Source organism: Medicago sativa, chromosome 3 (genome assembly GCF_051527215.1).
Source record: "Medicago sativa cultivar Bolivia chromosome 3, Bolivia_mono, whole genome shotgun sequence".
In the NCBI taxonomy this organism is placed as follows: domain Eukaryota; kingdom Viridiplantae; phylum Streptophyta; class Magnoliopsida; order Fabales; family Fabaceae; genus Medicago; species Medicago sativa.
The window spans coordinates 67,603,823-67,621,239 of NC_140751.1; the positions used below are offsets into that span (position 1 = coordinate 67,603,823).

General features: G+C 31.0%; 2 protein-coding genes across 2 annotated transcripts; one reads left to right on the forward strand and one right to left on the reverse strand.

The window, feature by feature from the left end:
• Nucleotides 1-1,538: 1,538 nt before the first annotated feature.
• LOC146939411 (uncharacterized) lies at nucleotides 1,539-12,249 on the reverse strand. The gene is made up of 13 exons (XM_085753075.1): nucleotides 11,990-12,249; nucleotides 11,037-11,126; nucleotides 10,825-10,912; nucleotides 6,879-9,947; nucleotides 6,215-6,769; nucleotides 3,959-4,868; nucleotides 3,451-3,614; nucleotides 3,251-3,331; nucleotides 3,073-3,156; nucleotides 2,824-2,889; nucleotides 2,497-2,617; nucleotides 2,268-2,402; nucleotides 1,539-2,188 (listed from the first exon to the last, which is right to left on the reverse strand). The coding sequence occupies exons 4-13, from the start codon at nucleotides 9,945-9,947 to the stop codon at nucleotides 1,659-1,661; spliced, it is 5,715 nt and encodes a 1,904-aa protein (XP_085609201.1). The 5' UTR covers nucleotides 10,825-10,912; nucleotides 11,037-11,126; nucleotides 11,990-12,249; the 3' UTR covers nucleotides 1,539-1,658.
• A 2,902-nt stretch (nucleotides 12,250-15,151) lies between these two features.
• Nucleotides 15,152-16,805, forward strand: LOC146939412 (bifunctional bis(5'-adenosyl)-triphosphatase/adenylylsulfatase FHIT-like). Its single transcript, XM_085753083.1, has 5 exons — nucleotides 15,152-15,287; nucleotides 15,386-15,496; nucleotides 15,990-16,136; nucleotides 16,273-16,371; nucleotides 16,475-16,805. The coding sequence occupies exons 2-5, from the start codon at nucleotides 15,386-15,388 to the stop codon at nucleotides 16,484-16,486; spliced, it is 369 nt and encodes a 122-aa protein (XP_085609209.1). The 5' UTR covers nucleotides 15,152-15,287; the 3' UTR covers nucleotides 16,487-16,805.
• The last annotated feature ends 612 nt before the right edge of the window (nucleotides 16,806-17,417 follow it).

Sequence of the window (17,417 nt, forward strand, 5' to 3'; positions counted from 1 at the left end):
GGTGCAAAATCGCACAATTAGCCAAATATAGGGGGAAGTGCAATTAAGCCTAATTATATATAAAATAATTAGATCGTTAATATTGTCGAATGTATACATATATTACCTAAAAATTATGATTATTATTAATGTAATGTTTTTATTAATTATTTTTCTCTTGTATATACAAAAATTTGTCAAATAGTTGAATCGCACCATCTGTGGATTTTATTTCCTTATATATGTCAAAAACAAATTTTATGTACATATATGAGAAAGTCGATATGTTAAAATTTTGAAAATTCATGACTATTTTCAAAATTAAAGTTAATGCAGTGTTTCAATTAAATAACTTTTTATTTCATATGCAAAACACCATTTTATGTTTGCATCGCTCCCGTTGTAGATTCTAAATGCTTATATATATGTAGAAACAAATTTTATATACATATACGAGAAAGTCGATATGATAAAATATTGGAAAATCATGTCTATTTTCAAAATATAAACATTAATGTAGTGTGTCTATTAAACAACTTTTTATTTTATATGCAAAACATTGTTCAATGTATGCATCGAACGCGTTGCAAATTCATCCGCGAATCACATCAAAAGAATTGTTGCTTGCAATTGTAAACTTGTTCAAGTTCAATAATCTATGTTTTCAATAGAACTTAGAAGGAAAACTAACTTATAAATTACTCCACCCGTGCATGCCACAAACTATATTTTATGGTCATTGATAAAGTTAAAATTCACAATGATTTTATTACATAAAAATGATTTATTTAAATATTTTGTTTAGTATAATTTTTAATTTGACATAGAAATACGGTTGATTTAAACGTGTCTCAGAGTATAGCTCAATTTGCAGGATGTTACAGTATGCAGGCAGCGGGATTTAAATACCTTTAAACGTGATGTTTTAAGGTTGAGAAATTACCTTTAAATAATGGATGCTACTACCACAAAGTTGCTTATAGGCTTTTACTTACTATACCGATAAAGAAATTATTGCATTTCAAGAGTTGATGCGAACTGAACTTTGCTTGGATTTAATCTCTATCTATTCATTATTTGATGTGAAATTTTTATATCATAAGAACCTATTTGATCAGATGGTATTATGCTATAAAGGACAAGGGCGAGCACATTCTAAATTTGGTATATAAAAATCCAGACCAGATTATGACAATGATGCTGTTCTAGATGGTAATTGATCGAAGATTTATATATTTATTTTTTTGCAAAGATATTTGTACACTTCAAAGCAAACAAAATGTAAGCCTTGCTTTGGCATAATTGTATGTCTGATGTCCATACAAGGGAAGTTACATTTCACTGAACCTAGAATTCTTACATGTCACAAACAATAGTTACTGTTTTTCAATTTTACCTTCTGAACTCATTAGTTTCCGCTGTTCGTTTAAGAAAATCCAAACTGGATAGCGACAATAATGGTGTTTCTAAACAGTATCCGATCAAATCGAAGCATTCAAACCCGACTTTTTTTGCTAAGAGATTACTACAATTAATTGCAAACAAAATGAAGGCATTGCTTTGCTAGACTGCAATTGTAAGGTTCTGGTTGATATATAAATGTATGTTCGAGCAATAAATAAAATATTCAAGGATAAAGAAAAGCAGGGAACAGCTAGAATGCAACGTAAAAAAATAGTCTAATAACCAATAGGATCACTTAAAGCACCCCGTGTTTGTAAAATTTGTGCCTCCTGTTGAGTGATGCTCTGCAAAACAGCTTCAGAGGAAGCCAATTGATGCTTAAGATCCTTCACATGTTCGGTCAAGATGTGTTTTGAGTCCAACAATTTTTGCAATGCATCTTGAGAGACTTGTAAACCAGGCAACAAAGCACGCTTTTCGATATCATCCAACCATTCCTTATGAAAGGGAAATCTGCGTGCATCTTGTAGTAACTCAACAAATTCAGAGTTGCTTGAACCTAACACATCCAACACACTATGGGTTTGGAGGAATTTCAATAGCTCTGCTAGGCTGTTGTAGGCATAACCCTTGTATCTGCTACTCAATGAAGTGTCACTTAGAAGAACTGAAGGATGCTTAACAAGGAAATCAGTCAACAAAGACAATTTCTCAATAGCCAAATGATTATTGGAGACTAGATTTTCAAGCTCCCCGGTGACAACCAAAGAAGAACTTAAATCTTCATCTATTTGAGAAGGGTCCCCTGAAAGTATAGGAAAGAATAATTATGCATATTTAAGCACAAGTAAATTAATTAAAAATAATACAAAGAAATAAAATACCTTCAGAAGGCTTTGAAGGAAACTGAGATGCGATAGCAGAGGGTCTTGATTTGGAAACTAATATGTCATCATCCTTTGAAAACTGATCCTCAGTATTTGAGCTCGCTTTCATGACAATATCATCATTTAGAGAATCTGACAAAAGATGGGAAACAAGAGAGTTCAACTTCAAAATGAAAAGGGTGATGAGGTAACTTAAGAAAATAAAACCGATGCAAAGATTCTTCACCTTGATCATCATTAGTGTTACTAGTTTCCTTCAAGTTATTAACATGAACTTCTTGAGTTGTAAGAGGCCTTGTTATGGCAATTGGAGTAGAAGCTATTTCTATTTGGCTTTCACCTTCTTCCTACAAAATTCAAATAAAAGAATGATATCATTATGAATTCTTAATATTTATAGGATCAGCCACGCTATAGATATTTTCGTCTGAAAAAAGGCTTACTTCATTATAGAAAAAAATATAAAACCAAAGAATCCAAATATCAAAAGCAGTAGACTCCCAAGGCAATTAAATATTAAAAGAATGAACAATAATACTTGTAAGAAGAAGACCTGTGTAGATGTTTTTGTCTTGGCATTAGCTGATGTAGTTACTTCTTCTACACTTATTTCGCTAACCTGTCAATATTGTAATATAATTCAATTTCTGTACTGACAAAGTGTAAAAAAGAATACAAGAAAATGGTCAACAAAGTTGATGCTTCCAACTGATTGCATAACATGAAAATGTAAATTAGTTGCAACATATTTTTAACGTTTCTTTTTTAGATTTATATGCACAATGAGGTGGTACTATATTACATTATTTTCTTGAGAAGCTTTGATGGTAGTATCAGTTTCTCCAAGTGAACGTTGTTGGTCCATTGATTGTTCATTCATCAACTCCTGTAACAAGAACATAAGCATTAATGATCTTCAGCTATATATTAATTGCATCAATTAAATATCTAACTCAATTCAAACATGGCCTAGAAATCACTTTTAAGTTTGTTGGTATTTCTAAATCAGGAACATTTTCAATAAGTTCATTCTCCGTCTCTGGTGTTTCTTTCATTTTTATCTGCACAAAAGAATAGCATGCTTGATTCAAATATATTGTCATTGTGATTGGATTCAGAAGTGGTAAGCACAGGATTTCTGGACTTCAATCCTAACCTCAAAATATTTATTAGTATTTACCTGTGGAGAAGTCAACTTGTGTTCCAATGCTGTTTGAACTTCAATCCCAACCGCAAAATCTTTCGTGGTTTGTGGACTAGGATTTTCATTATCACTATCGTGGCCTTTGGTCTCTCTTTGTAATTGTTGAAACATAGTCTTCCAATAGTCAAACAATTCCCAATCTACAGCAAAATATTATAGAGATTAACATCCTTATATAGTAACTCAAGCATAATAAAATAAAAACTTCCGCTTTCAATTGTATATCATCATTTTTAAGTTTAAACATGCACAATATTGTTTATCTATCTACATAATAATTAAATTTTACATAAAATTAAAGCTTCTATTCGATAGGTCACTACACGATCCCTTACGTTTTAGAAATACTTATGCATGCATACGTGATATCGCTACTTTTGAAGATTCAATTGTTTTTATCCTTTAACAATACTAATGCATGATATGTAATTATTTACTGCCAACATGTAATAGTTTTTAAAAATATATTGGATAGAGTCTGTACCGTAGCCAAAATCTGAAGCAGAAATATCATTTTCGAAGTCTGGTGTTGATGCTGCCAGAGATAGTTTTTGACAATTCTGTATGAAACGATATTTTACAGCTTGAAATTGAATTCCCTGGTCATGATAGAGGCTTGGTAGATTTTCAAATATTACAACTATCAGATTTGGAATCTCCACTTTGTGATCATCGCCTTCACTTACAAATATTTCCTCTAGCTCGTCTGCTTCTCTTATCATTAGAGCCCCTAACTCAGGAAGCTCTTTACATATGGAAATTGGAAAGACATCTTTCAACTTGTTGCACTTTACTACTACAAGTATTTTTAGCTTTGGGAAGCATGTCTTTGTTGCAGACATAAAATTTGAGGATTTTTTATTCTCCAAATCATCTTCAATAATATGCCTCAACTCATTGCATTCTTCAATTCTCAGATCATATAACTCAGGAAACTCTTTACATATGGAAATTGGAAAGACATATTTCAACTTGTTGCACTTTATTACAGCAAGTGCTTTTAGCTTTGGGAAGCATGTCTTTGTTGTAGGCATAACATTTGAGGGTTTTTTATTCTCGAGATCATCTTCAATTATATGCTTCAACTCATTGCATTCTTCAATTCTCAAAGTAAGCAATTGTGGTAGCCACCTTATTATAGAAGTGGAGAAAACAATTTTCAATTTTTCACATCCCTTGATTCTCAACCATGCAAGGTTTTGGAGGGAAAACGAATATTTGGGACCCACAAAAAGGCATGTCATCGTAGGCAGAACATTCAAATGAATGAATTTCAAGCTTAAGTTCATTTGCCGTTCATTTATTTCATTGACACAAAAGATACTTTCTACATTGGAGTGGTCTACCTCAAGACTTTCCAACACGCGAAAATGATCCACTTTTCCACTCAATTCCTGCAATATATGAATGGGAAATAAACACAATGCATAAAATAAGATTAACAAAGTCCTGTAAGTACAATAGAGATAATAAAAGACTATGGAGATATTTGCTATACTAATGTAACAATATTACATACATTATAAAAAACTTCCCATTAAAATTTATTTAACTTTTTATTTGGATTAAATAATTACATTATAATGTAACCAAAAGAAAGCATTGCAATATATAATTATACTAATAATGCTATTTAATTTTCAACACTTCAACCCTTTTGTTTTTCAATATGCTATCCTTCCTCCATTCCGTAAAAAAAAAAAAAAAAAACTCCAATCCTTCCTTCATACGTTCCTCTAATGAATCAACCCCCACATTCACATTTTCGTATAAGCTGTAGACAAGGACGAAGGGCTTCATAACCATGGGTAGCATTGGCTATCCCAAAAGAAAAATATCTTGAATAATTACCACAATTTTATATGTTGCTAACTCATTCATGGATTATTTGACTACTCCAAACAATTTTGTTGGTTCAAAGAAGGATGATATTAAAAAATATTGATAAATCTGACTTCTTAAAACTTCATATACAACTCAACTTTTATATATAACTATTGTTAGCTTTTAATTTCTTCCTGTCGTTTCATTAAAGTATAGTAAGTTTAAAATTTACTATATGTGAACATTATTCAATACCAAATATAATATTTAGTTTTCACACCTAGAAATCATTCATATATAGAAGACTTCTTTCATTCTATTGCCCACACCTTCTTCTGTCAAAAAAATTTGGGTCATATTGGAGTTCAAAAAAGTAATTTGTCAAGAGAAGTAGGTGTTAATGGCGGAAAATAAAGTTTGTCAAAAAGGATCGTGAGTCAACATAAAGTGATTTTATTTTATTTTTTGATAAATGTGAAAGGGCACAACAAACAAATGTATATCGACAACGAAGGCTAACAAAACATGATTTTATGTCAGGGCAACGATTAAATATGTTTTTAGTTCACATAAAATTATTGTTTCGTTTTTTGTCCCCATAAAAAACTGCATTCTTCAATTCTTAAAAAATTATCCTGCAAACAGATTATGATGAAACCAAACATGCTTGATCATCCTTTGTATTTTCTTTTAATGTTTTTCAGAGGCATTATTCAAACATTATTTGATGTTGCTCCTCAATTTTTTTTAGCATAAGATGAATTAAATATGAAATTTTAAACATCAAAATATAAAAAGTAAGAAAAATATAGAGAAACTTATGTGGAGGAACATTTTATAAAAATAAAATAAAAAATCATTCAAAAATATATGTTGACTTAAAATCAACGAAGTATATAGAGATAAGGATGCATACCTTGATGATTGTACCGTCCACAGATCTTGTTACTGAATGATGAGGTATGAAATCACCAATAGATTTTATATTAAATTGCGGGCATCGATTGACTGCAAGCCATTTCAAAGTTGGAAATGTTGTGTGATGTTGTTTAGGGTAAATGGCAGCTAAACTCGGAAGATTCTCAAGATTGAGATCTTCCAATGCTGGAAGATGAAGATGAATCTTAGTGTGGTTTTGATGATCATCAGTGAAGAGTCCAATTATGTATTCCAATTTCTCACAATCTTTAACTTTGAAATTTCTTAAATTTGGGAAGACAGTGCCCCAGTTATTGCCATCAGTATTGTCATGATGATCTCCAACGTCTATTGTTATAATGTGCCTCAATTCGTCACAGTGCCAAATAGTCAAGGTTTCCAACAACATTCTTGGAGCAGCAGATAGGGTAATTAACGATTTCATCTTTGAAACATTGATCAGTGTAATCTCTTTAACATTGCACAACAGATGTGATTGTCTTGAAAGATATTGAGCACGTTCCCATATGTTAAGAGGATATGAATTTGATTCCTGCAATTACATAATAGAAATTAAATAATGAAATGTACCAATAGTTTCTTATTAAAAAGTACAAAAAATATCATGGAAGAAGAAGATGGACAAGGAGGCTGAGGGTTACCATTATGTTTTCCTGTTGTTGATCCTGGGAAATCAATGGTATTTTAGTACTTGTGTTACTCCTTAATTTGTGCCCATATTTTTTACCACAACAATAAACATCAGTCCATGAAAAGATATTGCGTTTGATTGGTTCTGATTGTTCTTCTGGCTTGGAAGTATCTCCAGAAATGGGTGAAGTCATGGCACCATAACATTTAGGGAAAATGTCAATCATATTTGGTAAACCCTCAAGATTCATTTTTATGAGGGAACCAAGTTTGACATCTTTGCCAAATATGTAATTCAGCTTATCACAACTTATTATTGTGATGGATTCTAGTGATGGAAGATCATGAGCAGAGTGAAACGGAAGTATTAATTCTATTCTTGGACAATTCTCAATACTAAGAACTTTCAGTTTCTGAAACATTGAGCCTTGACTTGTGCTTTCATTATCATCAATTATTTCACCTCTTGATTCCTCCCCTTTTCTTTCATCTATAATGTATTCAAGACATCCACAGTCATATATATCCAATCTCTCCAACGACACTAGGCTAACAGCAGTTGACAGTTGAAATAGGGAGATCAAGATCGGGCATCCTTTCAATGACACACTCTTTAGATTGAATAGGTTTAGTTTGCACTTAAATAAGCTTTTCAAATGCTTACAATCAATGATGGACAACTTCTCTAAACTGTTCAGAGAGTCAGAGGAAAGAGGACCATTGAACAATTCTTCCAAATTATCCAGGTACCAAAGATCTAGTACAACCAACTTGGAGAAGACTTTTGACACTTGAGATTCAGCGTGCTTAGTGTCAATGAGGCACTGTAATTGTGAAATGGATCTCAAACAAAGCTCAACTATATCATTCATACCTTGATCCAAAGGAACAATCTCAGGTATGATATTTCTCCATTCCCCCTCCATTTTCCTTAGTATAAGAACCTCTGCTTCTTGCATACAGTACTTGAGTGTTGTTTCAGATAGGAAAATGTCATCTTTGAATACAAAAGACACATACTTTGATGATGATTCATTCACTTGTGTCAGTGAATCAGCGATATAAAACCTTTGCAATTTAGGGAAAGTGATTTCTCTGCAAAAATCATTAAAACTAACACTGAAATACAACTCTTCAAGTGATGAGCATCCTTCAATCACTTCAAAAGGATTATTCCTTGCAATTCTACAACTTTCCAAGTTCAACAATCTAAATTTCTCTAGTTTTGTAATTTCATGAGGCAATTCATCAATTTTACAACAATCCAAATCAAGAGTCTCAAGGCTTTGCAAGTTTCCCAAAATAGAGATGCTACCCAAATCGACTTTCGTAAAGAGAAGAGATCGAATATTCTTCAAAGACTGAACTGAATGAGGTAATGACAGAGCTAGTTTAGAATAATGATCATGGATTAAATGAAAAACTCGAAGGCCCGTAATATTTTCAAAAAATGATTTCGGGACTTCGATTTTCACATCGTGACAATCTTCATCCTTATGCACAATGACAATTAGAATCTCAAGCTTGGAACCATCAAGCTTAAAGGAAAACACATCCTTAAGCTTTCCTTCCCACAACAAATATTTAATATTTGCCTCCCTTTCAACCATTGCCTTTTGATTTTTATCATACAACTTCACTGTTTGAATCTCTTTGTTCGCTATCCATTGGGCTGCATCACGAACCAAGTCATGCATTTTCACTCTGTTTTGATCAGCCTCCAACAACAAACAAGAATCTATGAGTTTATTTTTGGATATAACAACTTGTCTTCGAGCATCTTCGTAGCTGACATAATCTTCCCCAAACAGACCTCCTCCGATGCCAAGTCTGGTTAACCTTTCGGTAGGAATTTCTTCATCTTCTCGAAAAACGGAACACAAGAGGAATAGTCTCTTGGCCTTCTCATTCTTCATATTATCATAGCTAATTTGCAAGAGTTTATAAATTTTAACAAGTTCATCATCAACACCGTGCATGGGTTTCTGCAACGATTTTAAGGCCCCATCCCACTCTTCCGAATGTTGTATGCCCTTCAAACTACTGGCGATAACAGCAATTGCAATTGGTAACCCTTTGCATTCATTTGCAATTTTACGGCCCTTGTCAAGCAAACTTTTAGTTGAAATTTCTGATAGACCAGCATGCCTTTGGAACATGGTCCATGCCTCTTCATCAGATAAGAGCTCCAGTTGGATTGTGTTACTGCCGCTTAATCTGTTGCACACTAAGAGACTACGCGTGGTTACAAGAATTCTACAGCCTTTGTGATTGTCGCTGTATGGAATACCAATTTCATTAAAATCAATATCTCCCCACACATCATCCAATATTAGAAGAATCTTTTCACCATTGGTTAATCTCTTCCATAGTTTTTTGGGTCGATCTGATTCACTACAGTATGTAAAATCCAATCCCAAGGGTCCAGCAATATCATCTTGAATCTTTCTGATATCAGGAGATAATGACACTGTTGTATCTATGACGTAAGTAAATTGATTGGATTGCTTAAGTTCCTTACCAATTTCTTTGGCCAATGTAGTTTTTCCTGTGCCCCCCATCCCTTGCAACCCGGTTATAAAATTGTTGTCATCTTTCAATGCATCCAAAAGCTCTTTGTATTTGGATTCCCTGCTTTTAAAAGGAATATAGTGTTGGGATGAATAACGTTCAACATCTGGAAGACGGGCAGGGAGTTCAATTGAAAGTTGCTTTCCAGTTTCAATCAATCTCTTAATTTGCTCCTTCTTATTTGTCAGTTCCTTTCCCCTTTTATATTGCCATATGATATGGGGACAAAACCCAAAAAGACATTTTTGGTTTGTTTTGGTGTCTTCTTGAATGAGCTCATCAGCTTCTTTTTCCCAAAAAAGAGCATTTGCTTGAACATCCTCTCCTCTTCTTTTTGCCACATCAACACGTTGCTTAACAGTTGTGCTTTCTATTTCCAATCTTGCTCTTTCTTCTTCAAAATCATTAGCAATGCACGCGAAGCAACATATATTTCTTGACTCTGCGATCGCCCCATTTATCAATTTCTCCACATAAGGCTTCGCCAAATCAGTCAGAAAACTCGCCATCTAAATAAATTTCAATAGATCAAAGTTAGATGTGTGTGTATGTGTTGTATTGTGTATTGGAAAATACAATGGTTGATAATGAATATCGTTATCATAGCATATCATTCATGTTCTTTTTGTGTAGGAAGATTTTCTTCATTCAGGGTCTGTTAATTTGAAAAATGATACTTGATCACACACTTTTCATCAAACAATTTTTTTTAGCTTGTTCAAAATAATTGAGAAAGTTCAAATGGGAGTCCATCCAATATTAAAGTTTAAGATCTGCTAAGCCAATCTCTACATACCTAATTTATCTTTGAAAATGATAAACAAGTTGTGAAAAAATGATCATGTAGAAAAGTAGAGTTAAGACCAAAATTGGAAATCATATACCAATAATTGAGATTGTTTTCTACTTCAATGGTGTCAGCACATACTTTTTAACAATCTTTTCGCTTCTCGACAGTAGGCATCAGCTAGAATCTAGAGAATTCGGAGTAATATTCACTGCAATTCATGTTCTGCAGCAAAAAAAAGCTGCAGAGGCAATGATATTTATAGATTCAATCTATTCATTAGCCACCCTTTAAACTGTTGATGTATATATAACTTTTTAAATTGAAGGAAATTGATTCGAGCTATGCATAAAGTTTTACCATATTGTGTACGTACCTAAAATATAGGATCCTGCCACTAGTAAGGTACTCGAACATGAAAAGTAAAATTAACATGGCTAGAGCAAAAAAATTCTTATAGATAAACTATGTTTGATTCTGCCCTTATAAACTCGAGTTGGTTTCTCTATGTATGTGATTTATAAACCCTTTTAATACTCTTAAGAAATCAATTAAAATATCGACTGAAAATTGTTAAAGTATGATTGTTTGTTGGTTACCTTATCTCCAGCACTTTCAGCGAATGTTCAAGCCGTATGAACAATTCCCCTGATCTTTCTCTAATATGCAGTAGCGTTCATTGAAACTCTGCTGTGCAAATATACTTTGGAGGCTTAATTTTGGTTCAACAACTAGACAATCTTTCCAACAATTTTAGAAAACCTATTTTATATTTGAATGAATGATGAAGCAAAATGATATTGTTATTTACCTGATCTTTCCAACACAGTATTTTCGGCACATTCGGCTAATACTCAAGTTTCATGAACAATCTTCCTCATCCTTCTCCGGTCTGCAGTACCTAGAATCACAAGAATCTTTAAAGATAGTGCTAACAATTCATTTGTAAAAGATTCTCATTTAAGACAATTTTGAATACTTTGGTTTATTGGATTATTTTTTGTTTACGATGGTTAAATATAGGAACAGTGTTAGAGTTTTGTTTTAGCTTCTGCCTATGTTATGTGGTTAAGCATTTGTGTTTCTGTAAAGTGTTTAATGGTTCATTTTTTGCCTTATGTGTTTGATGATTTCAGCTTTTGCCTTGTCTCTTTGATGAGTTCAATTTCTGCATTGTGATACATTGACATTTCATTGTATTTCTTGGATTGTTAATATTTGTTCTCAGTTGTCTATACAAGTCAGTCTCATTCTATCATTCTAAGACCAAATTTAAATCAATTCAATTTAAGTGGTTCAGTTTTTTTTTTTTTTTTTTTTTTCATGTTCGAGTCCAAAAAGATATTAAACTCGGTCTCTATTAGTTTGGATATCAGTTTCAAGTTATTGAAATTCGATCTCCTAAATCTCGAACCTAACCTTATATTTTTATTATTATTATTTCACATTATATTGCTACTAGATATCTAAAAAATATGTCCTTTTCATTTATTTGTTACTCATTCTATATATTATATTTGTGATTAGAGCCCAAGTATAAAAAATCTATAGCAATTGAAAAAAAATTGTTTTGTTTAGGTTTTTAAAAGTAAGTTTCTTAAATTTTTAAAATGTCAATCCAAAAAAAAAAAAATGTCAATCGGATTGAATAAGACCAAACCAACGTGTGATCGTTCGGATTTTAAGTTCGACTTTCATGACATTTTAATTAATAATAATTTTTCTTTTCCTCAATTAAAAACAATGAAACTAAAATTAATTTACCTTATTTTCTGCAGTAGTATGAACAATCTTCCCCTTTCTCCAATCTGAAATTGAAGTTCTACAGTAAACAAAAGCAAGAGATATAACAGTTTTTTTTTTCTTTCTTTTTTTGATTTCTTACCCAACTCATTTGTGTTGTAGCCACAAATTTATTTATAGTCCAAAGAGAAAAAGAAGAAGGGATCGAATAAAGTTAGGTAAGGTACTGGAAAGGAACCTCTTAGAATGAAAATTATTACAACAAGAAGCAAAGTACATTCATTGAGTGATGAATGATGCATGATAGATATAGCTAAGCAAGCAAGGCACCATTTTCTACTATTTTACACCTGAAAAATTATATTTTACAAATTCTCGAAAATTCTGAAGTTAGATATTAATTTTTTTTTAATAAAGTATTACATGTACTACTAGATTTCAAATAAAAAAATAGACAAAAAAAAATAGACAAAATGAAATAAATTCATTATTTAGATATTATATGACGTGACGAATCAAAATTTTCATTTCATTGTTTGAAAAATAGACAAAATGAAATAAATTATAACTTTTTTATTTCGTAGCCCATTCTCATTTTTTAAAAATAAATTCAATAAATTGCTTCAAAAAAAAATCAATAAATGTTATTATGGTCTGCACTCAGCATACATCGAAAAAGAACTGTGTCATACAGGATCAGGGCCGGCCTTGAGGGGGTGCAAACAGCTCAACCGAGCTGGGCCTCCCTCAAGGATGGGCCTCAAAAAAAAAAATTATACCCAGTAGTATACTATCCAGTAGTATACTATCCAGTAGTATACTATCCTGCAATAAAGGGGGTGCAAACAGCGCATGGCTTTTAATTGTTTTATGCAGGTTTAATTTTCCTCTTGCTTTTGATGTTAGGTGGGGATTCCTCATGTATACGGTAGTTATTTTCACCTATGGGTGTACCGCATATATACAGCACGTTGTATTTATCTTTTAAAAAATATAAATAGAGCATTGCTCTTTTAAAAAAAATACGTTTTGATTTTATCACTGGCCTCTTTTCATTCCCAGAGCCGAGCCACCGAATTCTCAGGGACGGCCCTGTACAGGATCTAACGTTCGAATCGTCCATCTCACCCAACGATTCCTGATTTCTACTCCAAAAGGAAAAACTTGGAAACAAACCTACGAGTGGTTTTCAGTTAAATTAATATTGTTACTTTATAATATTCTAGTCTTTGTTACTTTATAATATTAATATTGTTACTTTATAATGTAAAAATATTACATTATCAAAAACTTCCCGTTAAAATTAATTTAACTTTTTATTTGGATTAAATTATTACATTATAATGTTAGCAAAAGAAAGTATTACATTATTTAATTAAATTAATATTGTTATTTAATTTTCAACACTCCAACACCTTTGTTTTTCAATCTGTTATCCTTCCTCCATTCCTTAAAAAAAAAAAAAAAAAAAAACTCCTATCTTTCCTTCATATGTTCTCCATTGGATTCCCACATTCACATTTTCGTATAAGTTGGTAGACAAGGACGAAGGTCTTCATAACCATGAGTAGCATTAGCTACTTCAAAAGAAAAAAAATATTCAACAATTTTGTTGGTTTAAAGAAAGATAATATTAAAAAATATTGATAATCTATTTAGTTTAGTATCAATTATCGATAAATTTGACTTCTTAAAACTTCATAGAACTCAATTTTTATAGATAACTATTTTTTTTGAAGAAATTTTTTATAGATAACTATTGTTAGTTTTTATTTTCTTCCTTGTCGTTTGATTAAAGTATAATAAGTTTAATATTTAATATACAAACACAGTAGTGTACATTATTCAACACTGAAATATAATATTTAGCTTTCACACCTAGAAATCATTCGTATATAGAAGACTTATTTCACTCTATTATTGCTCACACCTTCTTCCGTCCAAAAATTTTGGGTCACATTGGAGTTCAAAGAAGTAATTTTTCAAGATAAGTAGGTGTTAATGGAGGAACATAAAGTTTGTTAAAAAGGACCGTGAGTTGACGTAAAATGATTTTTTTTGGAGAAATGTGAAAGGGCTCAACAACAAATGCAGATCGACAAAGAAGAAGGTTAATGATCAAACATGACTATGGTACCGTTTGGTCTGACTTTTTTACGGTATAAAAGTTACTTGAAAATAAAAGTTGAAAGAAAGAATTTCAAAAATAAAGCTAAAGTTGTTTGGTAGTTTTTATTTTTATTTTATTTTAAAGCTTTTTTCATATTAAAATTTGTATCGTAAAATATTTTCATGAAGCTTTGACTTTATCAAAAAGTGGTCCGGTGATTCCATTTTTCTTTAAAAAACTTAAAATAAATCTCTAATTTAAAAGTTTTTCAATAAAACATTTTGTAGAAGTTATGATAATATTAAAAACAACTCTAAATCATTAAATAAACAAATATTAAAAAAGCATATGTATTTCAATAGTACGAATAAAAAAATTGTGAAAATAATAGTATGACCAAAAATAATTATCTAGAGAATTAACTAAATTTTGTCAATTGTATAATATTAAAAAAAATTATACAAAAAAAGCATATGTATTTCAATAGTATGAATAAAAAAATTGTGAAAATAATAGTATGACCAAAAATAATTATCTAGAGAATTAACTAAATTTTGTCAATTGTATAATATTAAAAAATTATACAATTATTTGTTGAATCAATTTATTTTAATATTTAATATGTTAATTATACATTGGTTAATATACATGAAATTCCCTAAAAAAAATAGAAGCTACATGAGTCTTTTAGCAAATGATAGTGAATGATTTGAAGCATTTAAGTGAGAAACTCAAAGAACATGAGGATAATGTTGAGTATATCATTAATATTGAAAAACTACTCGAGTTCGTCAATATGAAAAGAAATGTTGAATGTTCTAACTATTTTATATATTGAAAAATATATGATAGCAGGTATTGATATAGACACAATTATAATAGGAGGACTATAAAAAAGTGATTTACAATTTTTTTTTTTGAAGGAATAAACAAGTGTTGAATGTTGACCTAATTAATTATTTCTGTACTTTTATATCATTCACACGTTTTTAAATATATTTAGGAAGACCTAATACATTCATAAGGTAGGACAAATGGAGTAAGTAAAAAGGAATCAATTAAAAAAAAATAGAATAATAGTCAAACAAGAAAGACATAGAATTTCTATAAGTTCCATAGCAAAATGCAAATTGTAAATCATCTAGCTACTGATTGTTCTTGTATAACACATCAAGGAGCATTATTATCTCCTCTACTCACTCCATTAAGGTAAATAAACAACTAACCATAATCATCAAATGTTAACTTTGTATTTCTTTATCCAAATATGAGATTAATGTTACTTTTATTGGGGGGTGTAAATAAAGATGGCTGTTGAATACTATGATTTTGGAGCTTACAAGATCCACCATAGTTCAGTGTTTCATACAACAGATCTTTCTTTTGCCTTTGTCAACCTACGTCCTGCTGTCACTGGTATGTCTTGCTCCCTCACCTCTTTGATCTATTATTGCTCCTATGATCTTCAAGCTTAAATATCTTTATTAATCATCACTCTTCTTTTTATCTTTCGCAGGTCATATCCTTTTTAGTCTGATGTTAATTAAAAAAAAAAAGTTGGTAGTGTAATTAATGAACATGAATATCACTAGATTATCATTTATGTATAAAATTGTTCAATTCTGGTTTTTCATCTTGGAAGATAATTAGTAGTATTAATAAGTGTGTATTTAAAAATAAAAAAACAAATAATTTGAAATAGTGTCTAAATATTTAAGGAATTTTTTTAAGGGGTTTAGATTTAGAGATATGGTACGTAGTAATACATATCGGGTAGGAATGATTAATCTATCTTTACAATCTGGTAAGTGTGGGTCTCGTAAGTACAACTCAAATAGTAACAGACAACAACAGCATTTGATATGTCCGGATTTTGAAGCTGAATTTGATTGACTTAACAGTAGCTAGCTACATGTTCTAATCTGTCCGAAGCGCGAAGTGAAGCGTGTTGCTGATCTTACTGATGATGAGAATATTGAGTTATGGCGCATAGCACATAAACTTGGTAGACAACTTGAAAGCTATCACAATGCATCATCACTTACATTTTGTATCCAAGTAAGACAGTTTGGAGAAATATGTTGTTATTTGATTTTGAGCATATAAGGTTTTTCTTTTAATGTAAGTTGCCTAAGACCAATGCTATGTGGCTATACAATTTTTCAACTTAACCAAATCAATCTTTTTGAACCAGGATGGACCTCAAGCCGGACAATCAGTTCCTCATGTTCATATCCATATACTTCCTCGGAAAAACGGTGATTTCGAAAACAATGATGACATTTATGATTTGGTAGGATGGAACATTTGTGTTTTTAATAATTTGGCTGTTTTTTCAGTTCATTTAAAAAACAAGTAAAAATTTGGATGTTATTGTTTGTTTGTGAATGATGCAGATAAATGAATAGGAGAAGGAGTTGAAAAGGAAGCTAGCTGTGGATTTAGAGAGGAAAGATAGGAGCCTTGAAGAAATGGCACTAGAAGCTGATGAATACAGAAAATTTGTCCTTTGAAAGTGACACTATAAAAGATGTGAAGAGTTACTAAATCTCTGAAATTAAAATATTGATAATAAAGGAACATAGTTATTTGGAAATTGGAAGTTATGTTTCTTATGGTAGCTTTGGTATTGTTTTTCTGAGACAATGAAAGGGATGAAATCAATGTAATATAGAAAAACTATATATAAAAATAATACTAATTTATATTTTACTTTGTTCGCATCAACATGTATTTCAGTAAAACACTATTTAAACATTTCAAATTCTTCAACATTCATTAAACACTTCATTTTATCATTATCTAACTTTCTATCATATTATCAATATATCACGTTGTTTTCTTGTGATTTCTTTATCTCTCGGTGCATACACATCTATATGAGTGTTTACAGAACATTCTTCTTTTTATTAAATATAGACATTTGCAAGAGTATCTGAATATTGTTAAATCTAATAATTAAGTACTTAACAAACTTTCTCCACACAAATATTATTTCACATGTAATACATTTTATAAAAAAATACAAAATTATATCGTTTAAAACTATAGTTTTAAAATATGTGTAATTATTTAGTAAACAATGCACTAAAAAAATAAGTCGATGCTTTCTTGTCTCATTCTTCTCAAACACCCTACTCCATTTCACATTATATAGATAAACAAAAATGGACACAAACCCATCACTTTGAATTTCAAAATCCAAAATTTTAGGTGCGAGTAAAATTGGAATTTGGGAAAAGAAATTGAAACTTGTTGTTCTCACTTCAACTTTTGCTATGAAACATCAAGAAATTACACATTTACCTTCATCGGCAGTTAACTACCGTCGAATCTACA

Excerpts from the sequence above, each read along its gene's own strand:
- LOC146939411 (XM_085753075.1), bottom strand. The coding sequence starts at position 9,947 with ATGGCGAGTTTTCTGACTGATTTGGCGAAGCCTTATGTGGAGAAATTG. Across the intron at positions 3,615-3,958 it reads TGCTTCAGATTTTGGCTACG|ATTGGGAATTGTTTGACTAT; the intron begins GTACAGACTCTA and ends ATTTTGCTGTAG. Across the intron at positions 3,157-3,250 it reads AAATACCAACAAACTTAAAA|GAGTTGATGAATGAACAATC; the intron begins GTGATTTCTAGG and ends TTCTTGTTACAG.
- LOC146939412 (XM_085753083.1), top strand. The coding sequence starts at position 15,386 with ATGGCTGTTGAATACTATGATTTTGGAGCTTACAAGATCCACCATAGT. Across the intron at positions 15,497-15,989 it reads TACGTCCTGCTGTCACTGGT|CATGTTCTAATCTGTCCGAA; the intron begins ATGTCTTGCTCC and ends AGTAGCTAGCTA. Across the intron at positions 16,137-16,272 it reads CACTTACATTTTGTATCCAA|GATGGACCTCAAGCCGGACA; the intron begins GTAAGACAGTTT and ends TTTTTGAACCAG.